This window comes from Crocodylus porosus, unplaced genomic scaffold, assembly GCF_001723895.1.
Source record: "Crocodylus porosus isolate Cpor-Errol unplaced genomic scaffold, CroPor_comp1, whole genome shotgun sequence".
Lineage (NCBI taxonomy): Eukaryota > Metazoa > Chordata > Crocodylia > Crocodylidae > Crocodylus > Crocodylus porosus.
The window spans coordinates 16,783,133-16,796,138 of record NW_017728949.1 but is presented as its reverse complement, the minus strand read 5'-3'; the positions used below and the strand labels follow the sequence as shown (position 1 = coordinate 16,796,138).

The following is a 13,006-nucleotide window of genomic DNA, read 5'->3' as shown; positions in this document are numbered from 1 at the left end:
GGAGGTTTTCAAAACCCAGCTAGACAAAACTTTGGCTGGGATGATCTAGTTAGGGATGGTCCTGCTTTAAGCCTGGGGTTGAATTAGATGACCTCCTGAGGTCCCTTCCAACTGTCACTTTCTATGATTCTATACTGATTAGATAACATAACAGGTGAACTAAAAGTGGCAAATATATAGCATCTGAGGTCTTACGATGTGGAGGTGGTAAAGGAGACTATATATGTTTTTTAGTCACTTCTCACTGTTTCTATGCCATTATTCTCAGTAGATCGTTCTGACTAGTTAATACATCAGCAATATGTTATTGCCTCTGCCCAAACAAGGTTTACTGGGAGAACGTCTCATCTACAAGAACATTCTTATTATGACAAGTTTACTCACTATTATAGCACCAGATCTGTGTGCCAGAGAGCATCAATAAGGTATATATGCTGAAGGAAAGTAGGGGCCGCTCTACTTGTGCAGGTAATGGCACGATGGGATCTAATGCGTAATCCACACAATTATGACTTCTGCCACTGTGCATGGCAAGAAGTATGACTGTGGGATCGCAAATCAGATCCAATCACATCTTACTGCTGGTGGAGGGGGAGCCTGATCCTAGGCTCCTCTTGTATCGGCAAGAAGCAAGCTGCAGCAATCTGCCAGCCACAGGTGTGTGTGGAGCCCCCTGCAGCTGGGAGCCCTGTCTAGGAGCTCCCAAATTCAGCGGTGCTCCCCAGATGGGAGCGCTGATTAGCTGACAGGGCTCCCAGCCACAGGGCCTCTGGCCACATGTTTAATTAAAGGCATGATAGGATGCAGCTACAAAGTTATTGCACAGTTGTGAAATAACTGGGTGTGTCTACATGAGCTGCTTTACTCTATAGTATACAAATCTATTGCGCAGTAAAATGTCACTACCTATACATACGTGGCATTTACTGCACAATAAATTATTCTACTGCATGGGTGGCTACTACCCATGGGTAGCTAGATTAACTTGTAGGTAGTAGATTAACTGCACAGTAGATACTTTGCAGTACTGCAAATGTAGATGCTGACTGGGAGCAATTGCGAGCCAGTCAGCCCAGGGGACCACTGCTGCCTGGCTAAGCCCTCCATTTGGGAGGAGCTGTGCAGCTGCAGGGTCAGCTGTCTCCTGGCCCCATGCACACATGAGGACCCATCCCCATGTTTACAGGGCTGGGAGAGCTGTGCGGCCACAGGGGCAGCCATCTCCCAGCCCCATATGGGGACCCGTCCCCATGTGCACGGGGCTGGGAGAACTGTGGGATTTCGCTGATGGGTCCCAATGTGCATGGGGCTGGGAGACAGCTGGCTCAGCAGTCCCACAGCTCTGCCTGCTTTGTGCATATGGGGATGGCCTCACATACCTGAGGCCAGGTGACAGATGCTCCTGCTGCCGGAACAGCTCTCCCAGCCCTGTGCACATCAGAACTGGCCCCTTTCCCCCTTCCAGCCTCCGGGCAGGAGCAGCCTGTTTGAAGCGAATCTGCACCCAACAGGACATGTCAAAACGTTTCCAGGTGCAATTTAATGTGCATTAATTACATGGGTAGACACACACACTCTTCTTTTTATCACATCATTGATTGATTGAACATGTGGCCAGTGACCACTTACAGCGTGATTAACTGGTTAAACATGCCTTAAGTATCACGTGTAGATGGGACCTAACTGAAGCCTCCCACTTGTTATAGAAGTACAGGATAGCTTGACACATAACCTGGCAGTTAGGTTCTTGCTTCTCAGGCCTCCCTCTCTATCGTTATGATCAGATACAGCACAGAAAGCACTAGACTGAAGATCTCAAGCTGGTGGAAAATAGATATCCCCATCTAACATTTTATATCTATTAGCACCTTTTAATTCTGCTAACCAACCTAAAGGACCAGATTCCTTCTCAAGAGGCTCTAGACATGAAAATTTTTCTTCTGACATTTTACAGTTTTCTGCAAGGGTCTGTAAAAACCCTTTCTTTCAGCAGGTATGGAAGACCATTGGGGGAGTAAGTGAATAAGATGCAGCCAAAATCATGCATACATGCAAATGACACAACTATTATGCATCATTTCTGCAAGTGCATGGTGTCAAAGTCAAACTTCCTCAAGATAATCTGATATCACAGTATGAGGGCCCTAGATAGAAAACCAGCCAACAAATTCTTATCTGCTATTGGACAAGTACAAGAAAAAGTAGTAAAGTAGTATTAGATAAGTAAGCTTTGTTTAAAGGCTTAATTGAAACTTTGTCTTTTTAAACAAGTACACATTGCGCTTTGATAATTCTTTCATTATAATTAACAAACTCCCTCTGAAGACAGATAAAAACCATATTTAGAAAAGACCTCGGCATTTGGTTAGGTAAGAACCCATATCCTGACTGCTGCTGAACCAAAATACTGTAATAGTGATCTGAAAATATATGACCAAAATACTATGCTGCAGCCTTGTAGATCTCATTTGGTGGGACTGACCTAAGCTTGTCTTGCTGATGCTGCTATAGTCCAGAATTGACTGAGTCTTGACAAATCCCTTCAAATTTCAATTCTGCTCCTATGGTGCAACAGTGAGAGATGCATGCTGATGGGCTATAATAAGGGCTCTTTCGGACACAAACTTATGTTCCCATTGTTACAGGAAAACAAAAATGGCTTTCCGTGCCTTTCATTTTCTTAATCAAATTTGTAGAAGAAAGCTTTGCCATTTTGAAAACTAAGAGGAATCAAAACATATTGGCACTATAATAAAGAATTAAAAAGTAAACCTTTAATTAAGCCAAATCACAAAGCAGACTCCTAATATGGAAGCAGACTTGAAGTAAATGCACACTAGCATTTAAAAACAGAATACCTGACAAACTATTCTTTATTTGCTTTCATTTTAAGACCAAAGCTTAGAACTCTGCAACAGTTGACGGCCAGAACTTTTCCCATCTGAAACAGGAGATAATTATTTTAGATGGTTGTATGTTATTAGCAATCATTGCAGTGAAGGAAGTTCTTGTGTGCAGAATATAGCAACTAAATAAAAAAGGAATACTTCTGAAAAGCTCTGTGATTTGTAATACAAGATCTTACGACAGAACTTTGCTGTTCTATATGTAAAACAAGACTAACGCAAGTTCTAGAAGCAACTTATGTGCCTATAAAGTCTTTTTAAATGTACTGTAGGACAGAGGTTGGTAATCCCCCTCCCTGCCCTGGCACCTATGCCAGAGCATGGCATTGAGGCCATTTTGCTCAGCACGCCACAGCCAGCTCAGGCTCTGGACAGCTGTTGCTGGCTACAGAGCCCAGGCTGCTTGCAGCAAGCAGCAGGGAGTCTGCAAGCCCTTCTGCAAGCAGCCCAGGCTCTGTGGCTGGTAGTAGGTGCCCAGAGTCCAGGCCGGCTACAGCTGGGAGGCTGCAAACAGCTGCACTGGGATCTGGAGCCCGAGCCAAGCTCCACGGTAGCAATAGCTGCATGCACACCCCTGGGCAGATGGTGGAAGAAGGGCCTGGAGCAGCATAACCCTGGCCCCTCCCTGACCATCTGCCCGGAGCTATGCATGCAGCTGCAACTACCATGGAACCGATGCTGGTGCTCCAGAGTTCAGTGTAGCTGTTTGCTGCTGCTGCTGCTGACTGCCTGCTGCTGCTGCTGCTGCCCAGAGCCCGGACTGGCTGTGGCAGGCAGCCGGGAGGCTGCAAACAGGCTCCAGAGTCCTCGGCTGGGTTCCATGTCAGTGGTGGCTGCACCCGCACCTTGAGACAGACAGCAGAGGACAGGCCGAGGTTGCACTGCCCCAGGCCCCTCCCCTGCCACCCATCCAGTGGCATGCAGGCACCTGCAGCTCCAGAGCCCTCCTGGGGCTCTGAAGCCTGGCCCAGCTGTTTGCATCCTCCTAGCTGCTTGCCACAGCCAGCCCAGGCTCTGGGCAGCTGCAGCAGGTGGTACGCAGACTGCAAACAGCTGCATTAGGCTCTGGAGCCCTGGCACTGGCTATGTGGTGGGAGCAACTGTTTGCTGGGAAATCCCAGCCCCTCCCCCACTGTCTGCCCAGAGGCGTGTGTGTAGACACTGCCAGCAACAAGGATTGGGCCCCTCATGGCTTCCCTTTAGTCTGCCACCCGGCATGCAAAGTCAAGGCGTGGGTCAGGGTTGAAGTGTGTTTGGCACTCCAGCCAAAAACATTGCCGACCACTGCCGTAGGATACATTAAGTGATCAGAGACATAACTCAACATTTTAAGAGCCAAAGCAACTGGCATCAGAAAAGTAACCTGTGTAAAGTCTGCTTGAAACTAGAAACCCAAAGTTCAATCCATATCCCATACTCTTAACTTGAGGCTGATGAACTGTGGTAAATGCCTAACCACTAGAGACAGACCAGAAGTCAGGGGCTCTGCTTTATACAAGTTACTGAAGCCATTACACTTTTAGGCATGAAGTATACAAGCATGATATTCAAGCAGACTGTGTGCCATTGTAATCCTTTATATTATGTTGAAATCTACATATTAGTATAAATTGAAATTGAAAACATGTACCATTTGGGAGACATATTCCAACACCCCAAATCTCATCCATTAGCTTCTCAGAGTGGTTGGGCAAAATTTTATCTTGGGGTAGAGGGAAAAAAAAGTATGTTGGTTCCTTGTTAACATGGTCTTGAAATGTTAATTTTGTAGTCTAATAAAGCTCTCTAAACACTCAAAAAGGGGTCTATTAATATACTGAGCTCTATTAAGACCTATAAATCTGTAAGTATTTGAGAATAGAGATGAGCAGTGTTTATCAGCAATAAGAGCCAGAGTCAGTAAGATTAACTACCAGACAGGTTATTCTGATGGAAAACTGAATTTCCCACTTAAGTCTTAAGTGCTCAATGTTTATGTCAAGCATTAGCATTGTTGGTCAAAAGTTCACAGGTACTTCAAAATTGTACTGCTTTTTCCTTTATAGTATGAAAAATTAGAACACTGCATTCTAAACACTAAAAAAGAAAAAAAAACAATTTGAAGAAGAAAATGCAGAAGTGGATTTTCCCTCCTCTGCTAAAGAAGAAACAGACAGATACATGACTAGGTCGAGTATTTACACCTGAAAAGGCTCATGTGAAGCAGACACAAAGGACCTTGTCTTGGACCAAAATTTAAAAACTAAGGAAGTTATGAATGACTCTCCTTAGACCATATGACCCTCCTATCCCCCAGGAATGTGAAACCATAGATAATACTTCAGAGAAAATTATCCATCAGGAAAATGATTAATCAAAGAAAAAGTCACAAGCATCCAATCAGATTCAAGAAAACCCATCAGCCAATAGTTGTTGCGGAGGTAATTGTTCTAAATCTATCAATAAAGCTAAGCTGCTCCTTCATTGACTGCAAACACCAATTTCTTTCACAGAGAATTATAAGTTGATGTTCATGGTCTCACTACTGCCATTAGGGTGATAAACAGTTTAAACTACATCAGGATCTGACATGTAGATCAATTCTGGGTCCATAAAGAATCTACACAAGAGGTTCTTGGACAGGGATTTACTGCCCCCAGTTTTTATTCTCTCTTGCTGCTAAAATTACTTCTGTCAAACACTTACAAGAGCATGAAAAAATGTAAAACGAATTAATTTTTCATGTAGTGCTAGAATAGTCTTTCTACATTCAGAAACTTAAAGACTAACATGTTAACGCGTTTAAAATTATGTGGAGCAGCGTGTGGTATTTAGCTAAATAGTGATCCAACCCCATGGTTTGCTCACAATCAAGCAGACAGCAATTTGAAACACTGAACTAAGCTGTCTAGATTTTCTCTAAGGGCAGTCACAGGCTTCATGTTACCAGTGCCAAATTATATAAGACATTTAATTTTAAATCTCAGGTACTTAAATGTAAAACCTTACAACAGTAATAGTCATAAAGCAGTAGGGCATTCCATTTCAGAGAATGGATTTTTCTATTTTTTCCCCTTTAATTTAACCAGCACCTCCTGTTTTGTGGCTCTGCCCACTACAAAGTAATTTATCTAATTAGGAGATGCTCACAGCTGCTTAAAAGACAGAAGCCCCAGGAAACCAAAGGTCTGGATAAGAAGACTTTGAAAAGTTCTCCCGAGCTACACAAAGTATTAATTTAATGTGAAAAAAGGTGCAGAGAAAAACTGAATCCCAATACGTTATTTTGTCTACAATAAAGCCACGTGACAATAAGCAGGCATATTCTCCAGTACATTGGCATTTGAATTCCTAAAGATGCTTAGCTTCTCCCCATCCCTGCTGTTTGCACAGTATTATCTTTTTATGACTCTAAAATTCAAAACCTTTTATTGGGGGGAAAAAGACTGAAATTAAAAAGGGTTTTTCATGTGTCAACTTGCTAGCACAAAGGACAAGTGCTATGAGCTAAGAGAAAAAGGATACACTGGTAGCAGTGAATCATGTTTGAGTTTTTGTCGTAGTTCTATCATAACAGTTAATGCTTATGTTGCCATTTAGTTGTTTAAGACTGTCTATTAGCAATTTTTTTCACATACTGAAAAGTTTTCCTAATATCTTCAAAATACAGAACGAATGCATTTTTTGAATATGCCACACAGCTAGCCTTAACTGTTATTTCTTATGATCCATGATTATTGTCAAATCACAAAAAGATACTACAAGTGCTGTCCTTGAAGTCATAGAATCATAGATTTGAAGGGACCTCAAGAGGTCCCCCTGCGTAGATACAGGATATGTTATTCCTAAACCACTGCAGATAGATGCCTAGCCATTTCCTTCTTGAAAACCTCTAACGAAGGAGATTTTACAGTTTCCCACAGCCGCTTGTCTCATTGTCTTAAGGTTCTTATAGTTAGGAAGCTTTTCCTGAGTTGTACTCTAAATTTGCTTTGCTGAAGTTTAAACGTATTGTCTCATGTTCTACCCTCTTCCTCATGGCCTTTCAAATATCTGAAACCTGCTATCATGCCCCCCCACCTTCATCTCCTTTTCTCCAAATTAAACATACCTAGTCGTCTCTATCTTTCCTCATATGGCTATCACCTTTTTTGCTCACGTATAGAACTGTACCTCTACATATTTCTTAAAATGAAGCGCCCAAAACTGGGCATAACATTTCACTGAGGTCTATCTAGCCAGCTTCAAGTGGAACAGTACCTTTAGCTCCCTATGTCCTCTACATAATGCCTCTGTTAACACTGCCCCAAAAAAATCTGCTTTGGGTTTTTTTACACTATCACACTGCCAGTTTACACTGGGTCTGTGACTCACCACAAAACCGAGGTCCTTCTTGGCAGTGCTACTGCTGTGCGGTTTTCATTTTGTTATCTATAGCACAGTTCTCCAAAGAATCTACAACCCCTCCTAGTTTTGTGCATTTCTGCAAACTTTATTAGTAAGCTCTCCATTCCTGCATCCAAGTCACCGAGAAAAATCTTAACTGGCACCAAGCCCACAACAAGCCCCTTTGGAACCAAACTTGAGTTTTCCTGACATTTATGCCATTGATAGCTACTCTTTGCTTGCAGGTTTTCAGCAAATTACATACCTACCAAAAAGTAATTCTATCAATCCCACATTTCACCAGTTGATTTATAAGAATGCCATATGGAATTGTGTCAAGAGACTTACACTTAAGTTCAAGTATATCATGTCCACAGCACTCCTCTCATCCACCAAACTAGTTACTCTGTGACAGGAGAAAATCAAGTTGGTTTGGTTGATTTGTTCTTAAATCTGGTGTGATTTATGTACACCATTTCATCCTCTTAATCTTTATAAACTGATTCATATAATTTGTTCTAGTGACTTCCCAGGATTAAAATCAGGCTGATCAAACTGTAATTCCCTGAATCTCCATTTCTCCTAATGTTAGCCCTTCTCCAGTCCTTTGGAACTTGACTTGTCATCCATCTGACTTGACTTGTCTATTACTAGGCAAATATTACTGCCAGTGTTGCTGAGATTTCTCCAGTCACTTCCTTCAGCCCACTAGGATGCACTGAGTCAGGTCCTGCTGATTTAAATGTATTTGAATTTGCTAAAAGCTCTGACACACTTTACTATATTGGTAGTTTACTGTTGAGTCTCCAGTGCTATGTCCTTTAGCAACTGCCAGGACCCCTTTTTATCCTTCAGTCTGTCTAGCTTTATTTACTATTTCCCTGAATTGGTTAAATGTTGTCCTTCTGAAATCCGGTACCCTTGTTTTGCTGTTCTGATGCCTTCCTTTTCTTTGGATTATCAATTCCATCATTTTATCATCACTTATTCCCCAGATTCTGATCACTTGCATGCTACCACCAATTCTTCCTTTCTGCTTAAACCAAACCCAAGATAGATGACCACACAGCTGTATCCTGAAACTTCTGAAACAAAAATGTGTCCTCTACACATACTAAGAAGCTGCTGCATATTATATTTTGTGATATTCTTCAAACATATCAAGGAAGTTAAAATCCCTCATTAGTTCATTCATAAATTTTAGGTACATTTGTTACCTGCTTAAAAAAATGCTTCAGCAGTCTTCTGGGTTTGGTGGTCTATAGAATGACTGCACCAACATGTCACAACTGTTCTTTTCTTTCTTTATATTAAGACAGATATACTAAAAAAGTTCACTTTCTTTCTCACGGACCTCAGAGGATGTATATAGTTTTCTGAGATATAGCTGGATACCACCACCTTCCCCCACCCTCACTCTCACCTTCCCTTTTTAGAGCAAGGTATCTCTCTCAATTCTGATATTCCAATTGCAGGAATTATCCCACACAATTTATGCAATGCCAAGTCATAATTTTTATTACAAACTAAGACTGCCAAGTTCATTCTGCTTATTTTCCTATAAGCAAGCTCTGAAGATTCTTTTCATATTGCCCTGACATTTCCTCTTGCATCTCTCTCTACCAAAGTTTAGTTTCTCAGGTCTCCTTCGGAAGCAAACCTCTTCTCTGAGTTCTCATTCCTTGGCTTACTGTACCATGGTTAGTAGGTTTTCTTTGCCTTTTCTTATGGGACCTGATTTAAAGCCCACTTCACCAGTTAATCAAATGATGCCCAACAACATGCTTTCCAATTTTCGTCAGGTGGGTGCCATCTCTCAACTGCTGTCCTCAACCTACCGTTGAATAATTCAAAATCTAATTCTTGACACCATGGTCTGAAGAATGCATTTACATCTATGACGTGACATGGCTCCCTTGAAGGTAGGTGGAAGGGGAGCTGTTTGGAATGTCCTGGAGGCAGTGACCATTAGACCCTGGTGAGGCAAAGGGGAATGAAGGTCCCTGGCTGAGGGAGCCACATGCAACTGAGATGAGGTTGATCCCGGGAGATTTGCACAGGAATTTTTTATGAGGGTCGGTGATAGCATGAATAAAATGTAAGAATTTTGTCAATGTTGTTTTACTATACTTTGACAGAAGAGTATTTGATCACTTTTTCTTTTTATAGAATTTGTTTTTCCACACAAAAAAACCCTTTTGTTTGTCAGTTACTTTACGGAAGTGCCTGTGGTAAATCACTTCTAAGCAAATTAAAAACCTGGGCATAATCCATTCAGCAAAATGAGGTACCGACAGGCTTACACAAACTTAAGATGCATCTCAGGGAACACCATGACACTATGATTTTGTCACAAGAGTACTTTATGAACAGCTCACATTTCTCCATCTGGCCTGCTACAGGCCCGTTTTACACATGTGAAGAACTAAGGCAGATAGTGAGTTGGTCAAGGTCTCAGACAAATTACAAGTCCAAGCTAAAATGGGAATATAAGAATCTCTCTCTCAACATTTAATCCATTGGATCATGCCCACCTTTCATGATATGCAGGTGTTCTTCCTTGAAGCTAGAAGCCAGATCTATAGTTTGCAGTACAGAGGTAGAGAACTAGTGACAGCCAGCAAGAGGTAGCATTCAAATTAATCTGAGGTCTTCTCAGAAATCAAGATATCAATGTGAATAGATTTACCATGTGCAAAGCTGGCTGTATGAGACTCAGAAATATATCCTCTGATTTTGCTCAATAGATCTCTATCTCATTTACAGTCGGTCTGCATTTTGAAGACCCTCTCTAGAAGTGGTACCAGGATACTTTTTTTTAAATAGAAAATGTTTGCAGACTATTAAGATTATTACAGCAGTAAAGAGTAAACTGTAGAAAGAAATAGTTCCATTCTTCAGAGAGCAAACCTAGGAAGCAAAGACAAAACCATGTACCTCCATTTGTAGATGTAGTCAATATACCTTGGAAACAATATATTTTGATGACAATCCTGGTTTTGCTCTGCTTTGAATAGTTTTAAGTCTATATGAAACTTCAGGATAAGGTTAGTTGTCCAATATAGTTAGTTGTCCTTCCACCTGAAGTTGCATATGCTATTTCTACAAAACCAAAGTCTTTCCATGTCAGATGGAAAGAATGATGGAACAAGGAATTCAAGAACACTAAAGGTGGAAATTTTTATGGAGGTACAAAAGCGAAGCAAATACATGTCCATACTCCTTGTTATGCCACAAATAGTGGTCACAACACAGGTGGTATCAACTGATATTGCTATATAGTGGCAGATGTCTATTTTATGGTATGAGAGCATAGGCAACCCAGTGCTGCCTGTACTCTCCAGCTACCCCAGGCAGGTGATCTGGGGACTTGAGGAGCTGAGTACAGCCCAGAGGGGACTTCAGTACACCTCAGGAATTCCTGGGCACAAGTCCTGGGAGCTCTCAAGTCCTGGGAGCACCTCCCCAATTTTCCCTGCTTAGAGATATGTCCTTGCGATATGCAGGATGGTCCTTGGTAAGCAGGGAAGGATGGGATTTTCCCACTTATCCAAACATATCCTCAAAGAGTCCAAGGATGTATTTGGTAAATGGGGAAACCAAGGTGGGCCACTCAGAAGGCTTGAGGGGTGGGATCTTGTGCAGGAATTTCTAGGGTGCGCAGGACCAGGAGACGACCAGGACTGGGAGAAGACACAGCTTATTGCCCTGCAGCAACATTGGGCTGGACAATGGGCAACATGCATTTCTCCCAAAGAAGAGGATGAGCTGTGCCAGGATGCATACCAGCACGGCTGATCAGCTTCATGTTGCAATGTCTATTTCTACCTTAAGCTGGTCCTTTGATTTCTGAAAAAAATGACTTCTGTCCCATCACCACAGTTTTGTATCTTACATCTACAAGTTCAGTTTCAGAATATTTATATATTTTTAAAAAAAACTAATTTTTACTGTTAACATTTTTATAACCTCTAGTTGATAACTGATTATAAGCAATAGTCATTGTTCCTTTAAATACTGTTAACAGTCTACAAGAAAACTTATGTCAGCAACAGAGACATTCCTTTGTTGCAATATTGCTTTAGTAGTATCAGTAAAGATGCCTGATAATTCACTATTACGATTTCTTCTACTATAAAAAGTAATATTTTTAAAAAATATTAATTTTCTACATCATCTGTCTGAAAATTAGATATGGCAAAAAATATATCATTTGACCATTTTGGCTGAAAAGGAGGCTTTGTTAATTTACTTTGTTGTCTCCTCTCTGCTCTCACTGAAGAGCAGTGACTTTTACTCATGGCACCATATCTAGATAGGTGACAAGTCTTTACACAAGAATGAAAGGAGAGAGAGAAAGAAAGATGCTGTCTTACCACTGCTGATGCCAGAGTTTGCAATGACCGTTGCCTCACTCCATTGGTCTGCACTGGAGACTGAGTAGGAGCGCTGATGCATACCATCAGGACGACTGTTGAAGGAGACTAGACTGATCCCACTTGCCATCTGAGACGCAGAAGTGCTAGTAGTCACATTTCCTAGAAATAAAGAGATCACAGTATTACAGAAAATAAAACTGATTTCCATTAAATAAGCAGCATCTTATCATGGCGCAGAGGGAGTGCTCATGTCATCACTGTATTTGCCCCAAACATCTGAAAGCTATGTTCATCCTTGCACATTCATGGAAATGGAAACTCTTGCATGGCCTTCCTGCAAACCTGCTGTACACATTAGCCAGCATTGCCCCCAAACTAGTCATTCACATACACCAGGCAGACTTATGCTCACACTTTTGGGGAACATTGGTTTAACGTATAAATATTAACTCAATTTAGCCAATTCTCATGGTGTACCTTTTAAACCAAATTCCAACACATGATAGGGACACTGACATACACTCCTAAAATACAAAAACTGTAATAACTAATTAAAACAATCTTACATTAACAGAATTTTAAGTAAGTACATGTGAGTGAATCCAAAATTCCAAAATCTAAAGTGCCAGTAAATAAACTGGTATTAGTGTCACAAGTACAATGACAAAACTCTTCTCTTTGGAGTAAAAGAAACATCCCAAACAATGCACCAGAATGTTGCTACTATCTTTGTAAAAACTCAGTCCTGTCTTTCGACAGACAACAGCAAAGCCATATTCCTGACATGCCCGGCTTTTAAAAATTGAGACCCAGTAAGAATAACCTTAAATACTGTATATGAATCAGAAACAGTTTTAGCATTTTCATGATCCATGAAAACAGAGAGAGAATGGTTCAGTAAAATGTTTAATGGAGGGAACAGGTCTCTCAGCATTAAAAACAGATGAACAGTGATCTGGTTGAACCAATTTTAGTGTCAAACTTAATTAAAATCCTTTCCCATGAACCCTGGGTTCCAGTAGCCTGGTCTTAGTCTCAGCCTCTCCTTTTTATGTCTGATGTGCTGAAAAGTTCAGTCTGGAGTTCTGGCTTTTAAATCATAATACCACATTTACCCAAACATAAGATGAGATTTTCTCCCCCAATCAGCATGGAGGGAAAAAACTCATCTTATTTGCATACCAGCATTGCCCCCCCACCCCCACCTTACCCTGCAAATTAAATACATGGTCTATCATTAAATTGCTGCTGGAAGCAGCAAGAGGTCAGTCATGGAAACCAGCTATTGAGTTGATTGAATGCAGCCAGGTGTTTTTCAGGGCAGACTCTTCTATGCCTTTGACTAACAGAGGGAGT

General features: G+C 41.4%; 1 protein-coding gene across 5 annotated transcripts in view; it reads right to left on the bottom strand.

The window, feature by feature from the left end:
- Window positions 1-13,006, bottom strand: part of AGAP1 (ArfGAP with GTPase domain, ankyrin repeat and PH domain 1) — a 565,886-nt gene that overhangs the window by 140,968 nt on the left and 411,912 nt on the right. For all 5 annotated transcript variants that reach the window (XM_019553775.1, XM_019553777.1, XM_019553779.1 and 2 more), the window contains one exon: window positions 11,648-11,809. In XM_019553775.1, coding sequence (XP_019409320.1) covers window positions 11,648-11,809 — 162 coding nt within the window. The remainder of the gene's footprint in view (window positions 1-11,647; window positions 11,810-13,006) is intronic.